We start from the raw sequence: 19,355 nt of genomic DNA, 5'->3' as shown, positions 1-19,355 counted from the left end.
TCCAGATCTCGCTCCCGACAGGAGAAAGGCTCAGTCCCTCCCCCGACCTTCCACCCACCCCCGGCCGCGCGCCTCGCCAAGCCGGTCGCCTCCTCCGGCCGCGAGGATTCGAGCACTCTCGGTCGGACTCAGGAGTCAGCCGGCTGCTCTGAGGACCAGGTGGGGGGTGGGCGCACGGACCGCGCTTTCCCGAGAAGCCCGGAGCTGAGGAATCTCATTGACCGGCCTCGTCTGGCTGCCTTAAAAACTCTGTCCCCCTTTTTTTCTGCTGTAAAAGCAGCACCTGTTACTTTTAACACAAAAGCACAAAGGAAAGAAATCTCAAGTCTGAAAAAAATAGTATTAACGTTTGGATATTTACCAATCCAGGCTTTTTCCTCTGTGTGTGTGTGTGTGTGTAAATTACACTATTTATCACATTTCTGAGATCAATGTATATGCAGTTCTGTGTCCTGCGTTTTTATGTAATATTTTCTTGCATCATTATAAATTTTTCATAGACAATTTTTCAATAACTACATCATTTTGTATCATATGACTGTACTAGACTTACCAAGCTTTTTCTCATTGTTAAACATCACTATTATAATAGTGAGACATACTTTTTTATATAAAAACTGGGATATAAGCCCATCTTGGGCCCCTTCTGCTAGTTCCTTAGGTTGGATTCTCAACCTTGGAATGATAAAGTTGCAGGACATGCCTTTTTTTAGGTCCTAGTACCTATTGCTAAATTGCTTTCTGGGAACTGTGTAGATCCACACTCCCAGAAGTTGGGTGACTCACCTTCTAAAGAGGGCAACTTGGATGGGTGTGCAGTCATCAGCAAAATTTCTCCCCCAGCAACCCATGGAGGTAGCACACACACCCCCGGCCAGAACAGGAAGCTGTTTTGTCCATAGCCCGAACTAGGTGGGAACAAGACTCCCAGTCGTCCATTTAACAGGCATGTATCAAGTCCTACAACATGCCAATACTGTCCTGGGTGATGGGGACACAATGATGAGCAGAAGTGGCTTGGTTCCTGTTATGGGCTGAATTGTGTCCCATCCCCCCCAATCCATATGTTGAAAACCCATATGTTAATCCATATGCCCTAGCCCCCCAGTTAGGAATGTGACTGTATTTGGAGTTAGGGGCTTTACAGAGGTGATTAAGTTAAAACAAGACTGTGGGTGGGTTCTAATCCAATCTGACAAGAGGAAATCTGGATGCAGAGACACCAGGGATGTATGCACACAGAGGAAAGACCACACGAGCACCCGGTGAGAAGGTGGCCCTCTGAAAGCCAGGGAGAAAGGCCTCAGAAGAAACCAAATTTGCCAATCAATAACTTGATCTTGGATTTCTAGGCTGCAGAACTGTGAGAAAATAAATTTCTATTAAGACATCCAGTCTGGGACACTTGGGACACTTGGGTGGCTCAGTAGGTTAAGCGTCTGCCTTCTGCTCAGGTCATGATCCCGGGGTCCTGGGATCGAGCCCCACATCAGGCTCCCTGGGAGCCTGCTTCTCCCCCTGCCGGCCGGTTAGTCCCTGATTTCAAAGAGTTTCTTTCCATCGTAGTGGAGGAAACTGACACTTACGAAATAATCAAGCCAATCATATACCATTACAAATCTGTCAGTGCAAAAAAGGACAGAAAATGGGGCCCTCATGTAATCCTAGGGACAATGAGAGCTATCTGGGATGAGATCTGAAGGCCAATTAGGAGTTCACTGGACCAGACTGAGGTCGGGGAAGAGGAAAGGGGTGTTCTAGAGAGCAGTAAGGGATGCTCTTGGTCAAGGCCCTGGGGAGCGGGCGAAGGGGTGGGGAGAAAGATTACTGTGACTGGAGAGCAGACTGGGGATGGGGGGTGGGGAGGCATGGAGAAGGTGAGGCTAAGAGAACCACACAGGGCCTGAGGAAGTCCAGAGGAATGATAGGATCTGATTTACTTTTCAAAAGCCCCCTCTGATTGTTTTTTTGGAGAATGAAGTGCAAGGGGCCAGACTGAAGGCAAAGAGATCAGTTAGAAGCTTCAGCAGAGGGTCAAGGTGAGAGATGATGGTGACTTGGCCTAAGGTGGAGAAAGTGGGGTTGGAAAGAATTAAAGCGAACCTGGGAGGAAGTAGGAGGAGGCAAAGCAAGTGCTAACCTTGGCCATTATATGTTGCTGGAGAAAAAAAAAAAAACCTTGGCTTGGATGAAGTAATTGACTCATTCATTCATTCCTTTAACCAACATTTATTTATAGGGTGCCTTGCATGCGGCAGGAGTTTGCCAGATTCAGGTTTTAGAGAAGGGTACGAAGTAGGGAATAAAATTTAATTTCATTGGGAAGAAGGGCAAGAGGCCCCGTTGATATAGGGAAAGCCCAAATTAGGATCTATTTCTAAAGAAGTACAGTTTAGCTCTATTCAGATGTATAAAGTAACATGAAGCTGCTCTAAGGCAGAGCTAAAATTGGCTCTCAGAAGCACCTAGCTGCTTGCAAATATGGTGTGACTAAAGTGATTTGACCAGAACCAGTTTTCTTTATGGGTTAAACATCGCCCTTGCAACTTCTCTACATTATTTATTCATGCAGCAGATTCTCTTCAAACTTTTTACGTAAACTCTCCCCCCAATGTGGGGCTCAAACTCATGACCCTGAGATCAAGACTTGAATGCTCTACTGACTGAGCCAGCCAGGCGCCCCTCTCTTCAAACTTGTCATGTACAGGCCAGTCTGTACAGAAAGAAATTCCTAGTAAGAATGCACCTCAGGAGTGCCTGGGTGGCTCAGTCGGTTAAGCCGCTGCCTTCGGCTCAGGTCATGATCCCAGGGTCCTGGGATCGAGCCCCACACCGGGCTCCCTGCTCAGCGGGAAGCCTGCTTCTCCCTCTGCCTCTCTGCCTACTTGTTCTCTCTCTCTCTCTGTCAAATAAATGAATAAAATCTTTAAAAAAAAAAAAAAAGAATGCACCTCAACTTTATTTTTCAATGTGTAGGACATGTTTGGGATATCTTCTGTATTTCAAAGAGCCATATTCTTTGAGACCATCCCCTGGCAAAGGGAAAGACACCTGATTCAACGCTGAACCGATCGGATGATCTCTTCCCAAGAATTTGTAATTGAGACTGAGAGATGCTAGCCTCTGTGTGCGGCTGGAACCAAGCTGAATAAAACTGGAGGCTCAGAAGAAGCCACATGCATGGAAAAGTGGAGAAAAATCTGCAGTCAGGAAAAAAAGACAGAGCTTGAACTTGGACTTCTGGCCCCTAGAACTATGAAAGAATAAATTTGCTGTTGAAACCACCACAGTTGTGACAACTTGTAAGAGCAGCCACAGGACACGAATACGTGGAGCCTCTGACAAGGCAATCCAATCATTGTTGAAAAGGACAGGCATTCAGAGCACTTCCACTGCTTATTGTTTTGGGGCAAATAAAGGAAGGTCAACTCCCAACCTCCCTGAGAAACCAAGGAGCAAGTTTGATATTATTTCCCAGTAGAGAATGGAACGAAAAAAAGCAGCAGATTTTTAACCAAAGAGGTAATTTGGAAAATGTACATGATTTCTATATTCTCTGCCGCTCAGATCTTTGCAAAGCTATCTGAGAACCACAGACCCTGGTCACACTCTGGTCATTTTATCTGAGACGAAAAACTCATGGTAGTTTTAGAGCGTTTCAATCTCCCATGAGAGGGACCTTCCCGAGAATCTCCCATAAAAAACATTTAGTAAACACTCAATAAATAGAAACTATTATTATCCATTCAGGCGTGGGTGCTGGTCTAGCCTGAAAGGAGTGTATTCAGAATGGATGGTAGGGTTGTCTGGTCTGAAATTCCCCCTGAAAGCTCTCCCCTCAGGCAGGGAGTGGAAAGCAGCTTGTCTGCTGAAGTGTACAGAACACAGCTCTGGGACTGTGTGAGTAGGTCCATCTGTGTGCACAGCCCTCCTTTTGAATTTACTTCAGAGGGTGAGGAGTCTCTAAACTGGATGAAAGAAAGCCTACACACACACACACACACACTGGGAGAGAGGGAGGGAGGGAAAGGGTTAGGGAGGGAGAGACAGAGAGAGCTTCTGAGGAAGCAGAGTGTGGGATGGAATAGGAATTAAACTTTTTCTAGAGTGAGGTTATCTCCTCTTGTGGAAGAGGCCACAACATCCCAGGAGGCCGCAGCCTCAGCAAATGTGAAGAAACTTGTTCCAGGCCCCAGCAGGGGGAAGAGTCAGGTGCTGGTGATGGCTGGTTCCCTGCTAAGGTGCAGAATGAGGGCACAGGCAGAGCTGATGTAGATGAGGGGGAGCAAGTGCAGAGGGCCCATGCTGTGTGTCTCAGGGCAGAGATTAGCCATTTCTGAAGCTCCACGCCAAAGAATTCCTATTCATTCATGGAGAGATACCACCACAAGGCCTGAAGAACACTCCTAGGAGTTAAGAGGGCAACGAACTGGTTGCATTTTCAGTGTTTCTTCCTTGGCTAAAGGTTGGGACTTTGGGGAAAGAAAGGACACCAAGAGAAGTGAATATGTGACTTGTTGGTGTTTCAAGTGTGGTCAATCTGAAGGTCTCCCATATCAGAATCTTCTTGTAAAAAACGGAGACACCTGGGTCCCTCTGTACTCCTAGACCTATTGAGTCAAAAGCTCTGCAAATGGCCAAGGATTTGGGCTTTTAAAAGCTCTCCACTTATTCTTTTGCAGACCAAAGGCCCGGAACCACTGACCTGGGTAGGATCAAAGAAAAGGCTTTGGCTCTTTGGATCATAACCTAAAATGCCAGATGAATGCCCTCTCGAATCCAGATTTTCACAAGCACTGAGAAGACTATGTTTGGAGATTGGCTTTAACTGGAAAAAAGAGAGCATTGGGAAGAGTTGGGAGGTGAGGGAGATAATATTCAGCTAAAAATGGCAAAACCAGTAGGACAAGAAGAAAACAATGGCAGCAGTGTCAAAGGATGACTCTGGAGTCAGACTACCTGGATTCAAATATTAGCTCTCCTTACTAACTGATGGTCTTAGGCAAGTTACCTTACTTTCCTGAGCCTTGGTTTCTTTATCTATAACATGGGAACTATAAGAATATCTGCCTCATGGGGTAAGTGCTTGTGATGGTTAATTTTATGTGTCAGCTTGACTGGGCTGAGGGATGCCCAGAGAGCTGGTAAAACGTTATTTCTGGCTGTGTCTGTTGAGGCTGTTTCCGTAAGAGATTAGCATTTGAATCAGTAGACTGAGAAAAGATCATCCCCACCAATGTGGGGGGACATCATCCAATCCAGTAAGGGCCTGAATAGACCGAATAGAAGAAAGGCAAAGGAAGGGCAAATTTGCTCTCTACCTGAGCTGGGACATCCATCTTTTTCTGTCCTCAGACATCAGTTGGCCCTCCTGGTTCTCCCACCTTTGACTTGGTCTGGGACTTACACCATTGGTTCCCCTAGTTCTCAGGCCTTTAGGTTGGGAGCCATACTACACGACCGGCTTTCCTGGGCCTCCAGCTTATAGACAGCAGATCATGGGACTTCTCAGCCACCATAATCACAGGAACCAACCCCTCATAATAAATCTCTTTATATATGGATATACAAAATCTCTTTATATATATATTATTGGCTCTGTTTCTCTGGAGAATTCTAATACGGTGCTTTGCATTGCCTGGTGCATAGTGAACATTCAGTAAATGTTAGCTCTTATTATTATTAGAATGTGTAACTAGTATTTCATAGGATTAAAACTTTAGAAATGTGGGGCGCCTGGCTGGCTCAGTTGATAGAGCACTTGACTCTTGAGGTCAAGGTTATAAGTTCGAGTCCTACCTTGGGTATAGAGATTACTTAAAGATAAGATCTTAAAAAAAAAACTTTGGAAATGAAGTCAATACTTATGGCCTCAGACATCTATAAAAATGTAAGCTCTCTTAGTCCATTTGGGCTGCTATAACAAAATACCGTAGACTGGATGGTTTATAAACAACAGAAACATATTTCTCACAACCCTGGAGGCTGGAAGTAGAGATCAGGGTGCCAGCATGGTCAGGGGAGGACTCTCTTCCAGGGTGCAGACTTCTCATTGTATCTTCACATGGAGGCAGAGGGCTAGGCATCTCCCTGGGGCCTCTTTTTAGGCATTAATCCCATTCATGAGGGTTTCACATTCATGATTTAACTACTTCCCAAAGGCCCCTCCTACTAATCCCTAACCTTTAGGGGTTAGGAGTTCAACATATGAATTCTGGGGGCACAAACATTCAGACCATAGCAAAAGCATTTGAGGTTTTAACAGTAGACATACTTACATAAACCCAACAAAGGCATGTAAGATACTCTTAGTTCAAAGAAGCATGAATACCAGAAGGCGAGAGAGAGAGAGTCCTGCAGATCAAGAAGATGTACCCCTGCATGGAAATCCTCACCAACATTCATGCAAGAAAGGCTCTAGGTGAGGATTAAAGGAGAGGGGAGAACATGATTAATAGAGATGATGATTCTAATGCAAGGACAAGCTGAGGTGCTAAGGGAGAGACTTCCACTCTCCGAACATTTGGGGAAGTTACACTAACTCAGATATGCCTCTGGTAATGTCTTACCTTAGGGACAATTCCGTCTCTCAGGAGATGAACTGAGAAAGAAGGGACCTGCTACATGGAACCTAATCTTGACCAACAAGAAAGAACTGGTTGGAAAAGCAGGTGCAGAAACTATGCTTGGGGATGGATGCTGGCTGGAGTGATGACCAGTTTTCAAGGCCTAAACCCTGTCGTTTCTGCAGGGCTCTGCCTTTCTACAACATGCTCTACCACAGGCTCTCCCAAACCCAGAGCACCCACTTAATTCCTTGACCCTGGCAAATCCTCATCCTTACCAAGAGTTTTCTTTTTATAGAGTCAGCTGAGGAAGGTCTTTTGAGGTTCTTCACATATTTGGCTTGAGAAAAACAGGACTGAGCCAAAGGTCCTGCTGAGAACAACAGGACAAAGCATGCTACAGTGTTTCCTACCCAGTCACAGTACTTCGTAGCTGCTCTTCTCTCTTGCCCAATCATTGTCCGGTGTCTGGTCCGGAAATCAGATTCTATTGACACCCCTAACATTTGAGAACACTTTTCCTTCCAAGGGGTCCCCATTAAGCCTAGGCTCTGAGGTCGATCTTTACTCATACTCAAGCCTCTTAGTGGCTTTAAAATTGGGTGCTTGTCAGAGCATCCTTAGTTTGTTACACCCAACATATATAATGGGAGAGTCCATATGATAGGAGAAAAGACTTGAAATAAAAGAATGATATAACATGGTTGCTATAGTCTCTTCGTATCTGATAACAAGGCCTATGTTGATAATCACGGTTGAACGTTTCCACTACTCACTCCATTTTCCTCTTAACCTCTGCCAGCATGAAGGCTGGCCAGATTTGAGTCCTTTTTGGTCTTGCCATTATGAGATTGACGACGTTCTCCTTTGACCAGGACTATTGGGCCAAAGAGTCACAAGGAGCACTCCCATGAATCTGCTAGGTTCCAAACATAGTTATTCTTGCTCCTACTGTGTAGCAGCAACTGAATTTCCCCTGGTAAACAAGACCAATCATCCTATCAGGTACAACAAACTCTTTCCCTTCCTGTGGTTCAGTGGCATGAGTAATCCCAAAAGGCGAAAGGGCAGTCTCAGCTTCAAATTCATTAGAATCACACCCTTATGTCTGGTGTATGCACTCTTCTCTTAGATACTTGCACTTCCAAAAAGATTGAGGCCATGGTCATAGAGAACTAACAATCCTGGATTTTATTGGGAAGTAGAAATCCTTCAAGTGGGTTAGTAGGTGTAATAGTGAGGGAAAGCAGTCTGACCTCTACTCCTTTGTTCCCAAACCCATACATTCCAACCATGGGTGAGATGGTTCCACATACTGGCCTCTGTCTAAGGTGTCTAAGGCATCTGTGGGACAACACTCACACTTCCCAAGAGGTGGTCTCCAATTTGTGCCATAACTAGTCTTCAGGTCATTCTAACTATCAAGCCAGCTGCTTCTGGGTGATGAAGCACATGGGAAAACTTGTGAAGTCTGTGGGCAAGAGCCCATGGCCCACAAGTTCATTTACCAAAAAGTGTATCTCCCTGTCAAAGTGATGCTGGGTGTTCTTCCATGATAGAAAAGGTTCATCCATAAGTCCACAAATGGTGGTACTATTAGAAGCCCTGAGTTCAGGGAAGGCAAACCCATACCTGAAATGTGCACATTCCTAGTGAGGACAAAGCCCTGTACCCTCCATGATGGGAGGGGTTGGATATAGTCAATTGGCTACCAAGTGGTCAGCAGGTTCCCAAGGGGAATGTGTCCTATCAGGAGCTCCTCACCCTCACATGCCCTGTGACACCAGATGAAGAACTCCTTCAAAGCTGTCCTAGAGGTTTTCTGGTTCTCTGTGCCAGTTTTAATTGTATGGTCATAACTTTCTCTTTTTCCCTAAATTTGCTCACTGGGCCATAAGAACCAAATGGCACTAGAGTATTTATAAATCACTACTGTTGTCACTTAAGTGCCACAGATACTTGGTCATCCAATGCCTGCCTTCCACCTGTACTTTGTGCCTTGATGCCCGTGGTGATAATTTGAATAACTGATGACACTGCACACCATAGACCACTGTGTCCTATTCACCTCTGGCAAAAAGGTTACCCATATACTCCTTGAATATATGATCAATGCAACCCCAGAATCTAATTTTTAAAACTCTTGATTTTGAAATAGTTACAGATCCACAGGATGTTGCAAAGAATGTATAGGGAAGTCCTATACACCCTTCCCTTAATTCCCCCATGTTAGTATTTTAAACTATAGAACTATATCAAAATCAACAAATAGCATTGGTATAACCTATAAAGCTTTTAAAGTTTCACCAGTGATATGGCCATTCATTTATGAATGTATACACACTATGCAATGTTGTTGTGTAGCCTTGCATAACCACCACCGTGATCAAGATACTCAACCGTGCTATCACAAGACTCCTTCCAGTTAACCCCTTTATACCTACACCCATCCTCTCTCCCATTCTCAATCCCTGTCAGTAACTAATTGGTTCTCCATCTTTGTAACTGTTATTTCATGAATGTTACATAAATGGAATCATGCGGCATGCATATCTTTTTGATTGGCTTTTTTTTTTTTTGCTTAGCATAATTTCTTCAAGTTTCATCTCAATTATTGTGTGAATCAGTAGTTTTTTTATTGCTGAATAGTATTTCATAGTATTATGTACCACAGTTTGTTTAACCATTCACCCATTGAAGGATATTTGGGTAGTTTCCAATTTGGGACTACTATAAATAAAGCTGCTATGAATATTCATGTACAATTCTTATTTAAAAATCAGTCTTCATTTCTCTGGGATAAATGTCCGAGTGCAAGTGTCAGGTCATATAGTTAAGTTCATTTTTACTTTTGAAAGGATCTGTCAACCAGTTTCCTAAAGTGGTTGTGCCATTTTACATTCCCATCAGCAACATATGAGTAACTCAGTTTCTCTGCACCCTTGCCAGCATTTGGTATTATCACTATTTTTCATTTTAGCCATTCTGATAATTGTGTAATGATATCTCATTGTGATTTTAATTTGCATTTCTCCAACAGCTAATGATGTTAAACATCTTTTCATGTGTTTGTGATCTGTATGTCTTCTTCTGTGAAATGTTTTAGGTCTTCTGCTGATTTTCTAATTGGATTTTTTAAAAAGTTTTTGAGACTTCTTTATATATTCTAGGAATAAGATTTTTGTTGGGTAGGTGATTTGTAAATATATTCTGCCAGTCTATAATTTGTCCTTCCATCCTTTTAATTGCAGAACAAGTTTTCACTTTGATGAAATGCATTTAATCCATTTTTTACTCTTGTGGATTGTGGTTTTGGTGTCAAGTCCAAGAACTTTTGCCAAGTGCTAGATTTTTAAGATTGTTCCTGATGCTCTTTTCTAAAAGTTTTATAATTTTACATTTTACGTAAGTTTTTCATTTAAATCCATGATCCCTTTTGAGTTTTTAATATGTGTAAAGTTTAGCTTGAGGTTCATTTTTTCTGATGAATGTTCTGCTGATCGTGCTCCAGTACCATTTATTGAAAAGGTTACTCCTACTGAATTGCCTTTGCTTCTTTGTAAATAATTAATTGGGTATATTTGTGTTGATCTATTTTCAGGTTTGTTCCATTCATCTATGTGTCTTTCCTCCTGCTAATATCACATTTTCTTGATTACTATACCTATATAGTAAGCCCTAACATTGGAAACTGACTCCTCTGACTTTATTCTTCTTTTTCAAAGTTGTTCCCGCTATTCTAGGGCTTTTTCTTTCCCATATAAACTTTAGAATAAGCTTGTCTATGTCTACAAAAATACTGCTGAAATTTTGATAGGATTGCATAAAACCTATAGGACAATTTAGTGGAGAGTTAAGATCTTTACAATGTTGAATTTTTCAATCTATGAACATAATAAATCTTTCTACTTATTTAGGTCTCCCTTAATTTCTTTCATCAATATTTTTTAATTTTCATTACCTAAATCCTATACATGTATTTGTACATTTATACCTGATATTCTTTGGAGCCACTGTAAATGGTATTGCATTTTTAAAATTTTGGGATTTTGTTTGTTGTCAGTATATAGAAAGTACAATTAACTTTTGTTGATCTTGTATCTTACTGAGCTCATTTGTTAGTTCTAGGAGTTCTGTTATAGATTCCTTGGAGTTTTCTATGTAGACAATCATGTCATCTCCACGTTTTATTTCTACTTTCCAATCTGTGTGCCTTCTTTTCCTCTCGGGTGCTAGAACATGAAGTACTATGTTGAATAGCAGCGGTGAGAATGGACATCCTTTTATTGTTCCCAATCTCAGAGGGAAAGCATTTGGTCTTTCAACATACGATGCTAGCTATAGATCTTTTTTTTTTTTTTTGTAAATCCTCTTTATGAGATTGAGGAAGTTCCCCTCTATTTTTGGTGTACTGAAAGTTTTTACCATGATTAGGTGTTGAATCAATTGATATCATATAGTTTTTTCCTTCTTTAGCCTGATGATATGGTGGATTACACTGATTAAATTTCCAATATTGAACCAGCCTTGCATATCTGGAATAAATTATTCATAAAATGAGTTGGGAAGTATTCTTTTATTTTCCGGAAGAGACTGCGTTTTGTTACAAATTCCATTTTAGGATTATTCAGGTTCTCTACTTCATCTTGGCTTAGTTTTAATGGTTTTGATTTTCAAGAAATTTGTCCATTCTTACAAAGTTGTCAAATTTGAGCATAGTTGTTCATAGTATTCTTTTAATAGCTGCAGGATCTGTTGTGATAGCTTCATTCCTGATATTAGTAGTTTTGTGTCTTCTTTTTGTTAATCTTGCTAGAGGTTTATCAATGTTTTGTTTTTAATTATGTATAATTTTCCCCTCATTTTACTCTTTTCAATTTCATTGATTTCTGCTCTTTATCATTTCCTGCTGATTGCTTTGGGCTTATTTTACTTTTTTGTTTCTTGAGCTATGAACTTACTTTGATTATTTCTTTATAATGTAAGCACCCAGTGCTATAAATTTTTCTCAGTACTTTATTAGCTGTATCTCAAAGATTTTAACATTTTCATTTTCATTCATTTCTATATATATGAGACTTCTTTTACTCATGGATTATTTGTAAGTGTGCTGGTTACTTTCCAAATTTTTGGTGATTTTCCTATTGTCATTCTGTTGATTTCCAGCTTGATTCCATTATTGTCAGAAAACATGTTCTGTATGATTGCAATTCTTTTAAATGTGTCAATATTTGTTATTAAATAACCCAGATTATGGCCTATAGTCATGTATGTTCCATGTGTACTTGATAAGAATGTATATTCTATTGCTTGATATTCTATAAATGTCAGTCTTATCCTAGATTTGATTAGGTTGTTCAGTTCTTCTATATCCTTGCTGATTTTCTCTAGCAGCTCTATCAACCAATTGGTGAGAGTGGGGATTTGAAGTCCCCAACTATAACTGGATTTGTCTATTTCTCCTTTTAGCTCTATCAGATTTTGCTTCATGTATTTTGAAGCTTTGTGGTTTGATGCATACACCTTTAAGACTGCTTTATCTTCTTGGTGGATTGATCCTTTTATCATCATGTATTGTCCCTTATTGTCTCTAGTAATACACTTCGCTTTGAAGTCTAATTTATCGGATATTAATATAGCCAGTCCCCCCCGCCCTTTTTAAATTAGTGTTAGCCTGGTTTCAAAGGTCAGTTTCCTAGAGACACTCACAGTACCAATTATTCTAACAGTCTGGGTCCCAATAAGAAATAGATAGCACACTGATAGGTAAATTGAGGAATACTTAATTTTAATAAAGGGACTATTTATAAAGGTGTGGGCAGACTATAGGAGAATGACAACCAGTGGTTCAGCACACAAGGACTAGAAACAGTAGTTATTAGTTACTGGAACCCAGAAGGAGAGTCTTATAAAGAATGCAACCTTGATATAAACACTGATCTTTGGTTGAGGATCAAAGCCAGAATGAGGTGATTCTGCAGGGAACCAGGAGAAATACCTTGACCTCACTTCCTCTGCTCCATATCCTGCTCTGGCTCAATTGTTCAAATCCAATGAGAAGTGATGGGGTCCACATGGGTTAGCCTCCTGGCGCAGAAAGCAGGATGGAAAAGAGTGGAAAGTGAATCTGGTGGGACAAAGTATCTTGACAGTTTCTAACCAGAAGGACCCTGAGCTCTTAACTTTTCTCTTGGATTACCTCTAGGTTTTTAAGACCCAAATTTTAGGGAGAGAACTTTAATAACTAAAATTATCTAAAAATGGAACTGGCCACAGAAGAAACCCCCAAGACCTGGAACTACTTCAGTGGACAGCCAGTGGTGGGAATGTCACGGAGAATCTTCAAACATTTAAGGACTGGCCTTGGTAACCTCTGAAGTTCCCCCAAACACCAAGGTTCTACTGCTGAGAAAACAACAAAATAGACTAAAATGTATGGAAACCCTAGTCAGTGTGGAGATCCTAAGCAATCAGGTGGAAGTGCAGAGGAAGCAGATTAGTGCTATCCCTGGGGCACGACAGAGGCATTCTGTGTGAGGACGTTTGGAGCATGGTTGGGAAGATTAGCAAGGGCAGGAGCCTATCGGACATTGGCCACAAATGAATAAGAAAAGCAGCAATATCACATTATATATAAACTGGAAATTAACCTGTTCTGTTCCATCAGCACTGAAGTGGATGACAGCATCTGTAAATGTGACTTTACTAAACAGGGGATTTCATCTCTAAAACTTCTGCAAATTTTCTGACAATGGAATAAAGTTCAAACTCCCTAACTCAACATCCAAAGCTGTATGAGTTCAAGAAAAACCCTGATGAAACTGACTTAAAAACATTAAGGAGAGGTGCCTGGGTGGCTCAATCAGTTAAGCATCTGCCTTTGGCTCAGGTCATGGTCCTGGGGTCCTGGGATCAAGTCCCGCATAAAGGCTCCCTGCTTAGTAAGGAGTCTGCTTCTCCCTCTCCCTCTGCACCCCCATCCCCACTCATGTTCTCTCTCAAATAAATAAATAAAATCTTAAAAAAAAAAATTAAGGAAAAGGCTTTTCCCTGAGTTAACATGGCTGTGGCCGGCAAACAGCTGGGACTCCGATGAGGAAAGGAGGCAAGGTTTTTCCGAGGCTTTGCCAACAATCCCTCAGTGATGGCGCTCCAGTCAGGGTTCTGGGAGTGGCTGTCAGTTTGCAGGAACCCCGGGTGTGGGGTCGCAGCACTCTCAACCAGTTCCAAGCCAGCGGCAAAGCCTGAAGTGAACCCTGTGGAAAATGCACCTCAGAGCTCACCAACCAGAACCCCCGCAATCTGGGAGCTCAGGTGTGGTCACGGAAGAGCGGACTTGGGGACAGCATGGCCCTGCCATGAGTTCTGGCACAGGTTGCGAGTTATGAGGACTCAGCATCATGTAGAAGCCTTTGTTGAGCATTGCAGTGGCCAGGTTGTGGTTTCAGCATCCACTCGGGAATGGGCTATTAAAAAGCACCTTTACAGCACCAAAAATGTGGTGGCCCGTGAGACTGTAGGATGGGTGCTGGCTGAGCGATGCTTAGAGGCAGGAATCAACATCATGGTCTACCAATCCACTCCTTGGGAGGCAGCCTCAGCCCCGATGACACGATTTCAGCGTGCCATGACAGAAGGTGGCTTTGTGCTGCAGGAGCCTCGGAGTATCTATGAATGAAACAGGAGCATTGTTCCAAACATGTGAATATAAAGCCGGGAGCTGTTGTTCCGTCCTTTAGAAGAGAGCTTCTGGAAGAACAGCCAGCTTGGAAGTTTTGTACAATCATGTAACAGTGGAATGTTATTACTAGTTAAGGTCATCCCCTCCTCCCCCTCTGTGTATGCTGGCGGGGCGGTGGCTTAATCAAGGGCTAAATTCTTCCCCTCTCTTGGACAGGAGAGAAGTGTCTGAGAAAAGCTGTTGTTGCCAGTTATAACTAACTTTTGAAGGACAAAGTAAATGTTGTTTATAAGTTAAAGAATAAACATATTATGAACACTTTCTGGTTACACGAAATCTTCGCCTTTGAGCCCTCTCTGGCAAGAGTACACATAGTTTTGTGCAAACTACTTGCTACCATGTCCAGCTCATAGTGTTTGATCTCAATAAATGATAGCTGCTGCTGCTCAAAAAAAAAAAAAAGGAAAGAAAGAAAACAGATCAGCTCTCAGGTCACGGTGGCTTCTGTGTTGGTAGATCCAGTAGTGTAAGGATGTCATCCGGGGCCCAGGTATATACTGTTCTCTGCTTTACTGGCTGCAGCATGTATCTCTTCCAAAGCCTGTAGACCCATATGGTTCAAGGATGGCAGCCAGTACTCAAGGCTACCAAAAACTAGAAATATGGCTGCTTCTGGGTTTCTACAAAAGAGGCCCCTCCTTTCTCAAGAGTCTTGGGCAAACTTCTCCTTGACCTCACTGGCTCAAACTGGAAAATCACCTTGGCAAGGTAGATGGGATTACTCTTGAACTAGGAAAACCTGGCTGGGTGGCACTAAATTAAGACCCAACAGCTGAGAGCAAAATATGGGGCCATTTCTGTAAGTGTGGAGTAACTGCACCTCAGTGCCAAAGTTAGAGTTACCACCTTTGCAACCTCCCTGAAGTCTCTTGACCCCTGGCTGGGGCAACTCAATACAAGGGGTTGCCTCAAGGCGTTGGTGGCCAACAGGTCTAGAAGAGTTGGAGGACTGAAAATGAGGAAGTTCTAGACTCCAGGGCCATCAGAGGGCAGGTAACACAAGTGCAGCTTCCAGCCAATCCTTGTGGGTGACTGTATGAGACCAGGCATCATTTCTCTGATCCTTAATACAGGACTAAGATCAACTCAGGGGCCTACACAAACCTGGGGCCATGGGGCCATGGGGCCATGCTCGCTGCAAATAAGCCTTGTGAGAGGTGGTGCCTTACATTCCCACCCAAGCCTCTGGCCAGTCTTTACAAAAAGGCACCAGAAAACTCCAAGTGCCCCTCCTGGCCACCCAGAAGCCTTTCCTGGTAAGTCAGGATAGGCTCAGAAGGCTCCAGCTGTTCTACACGGCTAAAAGAGACATCCCAGATACAGCAAAGCTGCCATCTCTAGGGGAAGGCTGCCCCACTGGCAGGGGTACACTAAAGGCAGGGAAATGGGTACAGTCTATTCCATGAAAGCAAGTAAGGGATGCAGTCCATAGAGAAGTTAAAAATAACAAAACTTGACTACATCTACTTTTTATCCTTGCCACTTGCTATTGGCAATTCTAAACAATATTAGTGATAAAATATGCCACCCCATCGGAGACTGGAGACCACTTCTACCAGTGAGCTACTAGGGTTTTCCAACTTATCTGCTAATACCTTTGCACGTAACAAAGTATTCCACACACATTCAAGGAAGACCATCTTTCCTCCCTCTCTGATCCCTTCTGCCAATTCAGCTACATTGCTGTGTTTATCTATAAACTTCTCTTCCCTGTGACCCCACGAGGCCTGACCAGATATCCAGAATGCTGGGGGGAGGGGGGGAATGAGCATGGATCTGGGGTAAGATGCACTGGTTTCCAGCCCCAATTCTATTGCTTGCTAGCTGTGTGGCCCCGAGCAAGTAGCCATCTCTTTGAGCTTGCTTCCTCATAAATAAAATGGGAATTATCACAGCATCTATTTCCTAGAATTATTATTTTTAAAGATTTTATTTATTCATTTAAGAGAGGAGGAGGGAGGGAGAGGGAGCAACAATCTGAAGCAGACTCTGCACCCAGTGCAGAGCCCAACATGGAGCCTGATCCATGACCACAAAATCATGACCTGAGCCAAAACCAAGAGCCAGACACCCAACCAACCAAGCCATCCAGGCACCCCTATTTCCTAGAATTATTTTGCGGATTAAGCGAGAATGCTACTAAAACATGAAGGATACTGTCTGGCACACAAATAGGATTCACATTTTTACTTACTCCTAGGTTATGAGAATTGAAAGCACACACTCTACCGACCTTCTTTTCACCCCTAATTCCAGTTCGTGTCTAATTTGGGAAATGAGCTCATCTTACATTAAGTGTGAATTTTTTTCTTCACACAAATTATTTTCATGCCTACAGTAACTAGAGTTGTTTTCTCACAGGTTATATAACTTTTTCTGTAAGAGACTTCAGTTTAAGAAAAGCAAATCCTTCACCTCCAAGGTTTAGGGCCCAAGCAGAATGCAAAGATGCTGCTCAAGAGAGGAGCAATTAATTCCAGTTCATGCCTAAAGTATCCAACACTAAAATTTAATTGGAAATATAGTCTATTGACATTTAACAAAATTACTGATATGGTTGGGCACAAGTCTACCATCTTTCTGTTAGTTTTCTGTGTCTCTTCAATCCTTTATTCTCCCTTTCCTGTCTTTTCTTGGGTTAGACTAATTCTTAGTAATCCATTTTCATTTTTCAAGTGGTAGAGAACCTTAACTAATTACAGTCTCTCTTGAGTATTACAGCACTTTAGAAATAATGTAAAAACTTACAACAGTGTAATTCCATCTCAGTCTTTAATCCCAATTGTTGTCATTTATTTTACTTCTCCATATGTTAACTCTTGATATCTGTATCACTCAGTAAGCATTTAGCATAGGCAAAATTGTCAAGCAACTTTTTATGCTCATGTTCTCATGTAAGCCCTTGGACAGGAACATGGTTTATATACATATACACACATTCATACACACTTTTTAAGTTCAGCACCTACCTCATAAGCCTATAATGTTTTGCTGATGAAGTTTTATAGATGTCAAAGTAGAATAAAGCAATAAGGAGTCAATCATAACACCTTACTCCTCTTTCTCGTGGACTGTGGCATAGTTGATGTTACCCTTCTCCCCACCTTTCTTTTTAAATCTTTAGAAGTCGTCTTACAGAAACTACCCCTTAAAAAAAAAAAGATCCTAGGGGCGCCTGGGTGGCTCAGTCGTTACGCGTCTTCCTTCGGCTCAGGTCATGATCCCAGGGTCCTGGGTTCGAGCCCTGCATCGGGCTCCCTGCTCAGCGGGGAGTCTGCTTCTCACTCTCCCTCTCCCCCTGCTTGTGTTCCCTCTCTCGCTGTGTCTCTGTCAAATAAATAAATAAAAATCTTTAAAAAAAAAAAAAAATCCTAAAGTTTTATGAAAAGGTGTACTTCCCTTCAGCTCATGGAACTTACTGTAACTTATCGCCATCAGTTTTATGCCCTGTAAATTAAAAGGTTCAGCATCTGGCAAATTTCCTTCTAGATTTACAGAGAATTCAGGTATTTTCTGGTTCTCCTCTGCCTTCAACCCCTATTCTTGTTGTCATTGCTTCTCCTTACAGATTAACAATCATTATAAAGACACAGGTATTAAAAACTGCTTATCCCGTAGATGTGAATCTGCCTACATATATAAAAAATATATTATAAAATTAACAAGGAACAGTTACTTACATTAGGGAGGGAGGCAACAGGATGAAGTAAGAAAGGAGCTACACTTCTTTGAATATACATGTTTTTACAAGTGTGACTTTAGAGCCATGTAAAATGCCTTTTGTAACATAAATTAAAAAATGTAACCCTTAAAAATCAAAGATAAAATTAAACACGTGAACCTCAAAGGTAATCTACAAGGTAGCATAACTACTAAAGAACTATTCCAAGGGGGGAGGGGGGTTTATGTTATAAACGCAAACAATGAATCATGGAACACTACATCAAAAACTAATGATGTAATGTATGGTGATTAACATAATAAAAAAAGAAAAAAAAAAGAACTATTCCAAGTGACTTGAAAGTTCTGGGATTTAAATATATATCCTTACTAGGATATAGCCTACAGACAAAAACAAAAGCAAAGCTAAAAAAGTATTTTTTTTCTAAGACTTTATTTATTAATTTGACAGAGAGAGACACAGCAAGAGAGGGAACACAAGCAGGGGGAGTGGGAGAGGGAGAAGCAGGCTCCCCGCTGAGCAGGGAGCCCGATGTGGGGCTTGATCCCAGGACGCTGGGATCATGACCTGAGCCAAAGGCAGACGCTTAACGACTGAGCCACCCAGGCGCCCCGCTAAAAAAGTATTTTAAACTTTTTTAATAATCACATTGTTGGTTGTGGTCTTAGTATTGTTTTTTTTGATATACGTAAAGTGAGATACAGGTAAGCAATTTTGATAGTTGAATCCCATCAAGCTGATGTCCTTGAGAGATTTAAGAGAGAAAAGATAAAAACCTGAAAGTCCCAAATTTGAACCAGAAGTGTCAGTATGATAATAATGCACTTTATCATAAAAACAAACCCAGTGCTGTCCACTGAAAAGCAACAACTGAAACAGAAGCAATGACCATCTAAGGAGCCACTGTTCCTTATAGAAATGGCTGACTTCAGGTCTAAGGCAGAAAGTGTACAAGATGAGCCTGCAAAAAATCTGTATGTGGAGAGCAAAGAACCCATGAAAATAGTAGTGTCATGTCAAAAAGAATGAGCAGTCATATGAAAAAGGCCAAAAATATGACCATTTGAGCATCAATAAGGCTACTGCTGTAAAGGTTTGCAACACCCAATGTTAAAATTCATGAGTACAAGTTAATACCTAAATAAAAAGAATTTACCATACTCCGTGGGTGCCAAAACAACTCATTTTGAAAAAATAGTAAGTAAAGGAAAAGCATCAAATACTTAAGCCTTTCTTAAACAAAGGATACCACTGAGTAACCAAAGAGCAGATGAAAGAAATTTCTCTTTTCAGGAAGTGTTCCAGCTTATACAAGGAGAAATATACAAATTAAAATACCACCATTTTACAACCCCCAATGAATAAA

At 41.8% G+C, this 19,355-nt stretch overlaps 1 protein-coding gene across 1 annotated transcript; it reads left to right on the top strand.

The window, feature by feature from the left end:
* Positions 1-13,707: 13,707 nt before the first annotated feature.
* On the top strand, positions 13,708-14,412 carry LOC102734921 (large ribosomal subunit protein uL18m). Its single transcript, XM_006728005.2, has one exon. The coding sequence runs from the start codon at positions 13,711-13,713 to the stop codon at positions 14,242-14,244; it is 534 nt and encodes a 177-aa protein (XP_006728068.2). The 5' UTR covers positions 13,708-13,710; the 3' UTR covers positions 14,245-14,412.
* The last annotated feature ends 4,943 nt before the right edge of the window (positions 14,413-19,355 follow it).

This window comes from Leptonychotes weddellii, chromosome 10 (assembly GCF_054177405.1).
Source record: "Leptonychotes weddellii isolate Sample4059 chromosome 10, ASM5417740v2, whole genome shotgun sequence".
NCBI classification, from domain to species: domain Eukaryota; kingdom Metazoa; phylum Chordata; class Mammalia; order Carnivora; family Phocidae; genus Leptonychotes; species Leptonychotes weddellii.
Note: the sequence above shows the minus strand (reverse complement) of the source record. Positions and strands in the feature narration are given on the sequence as shown.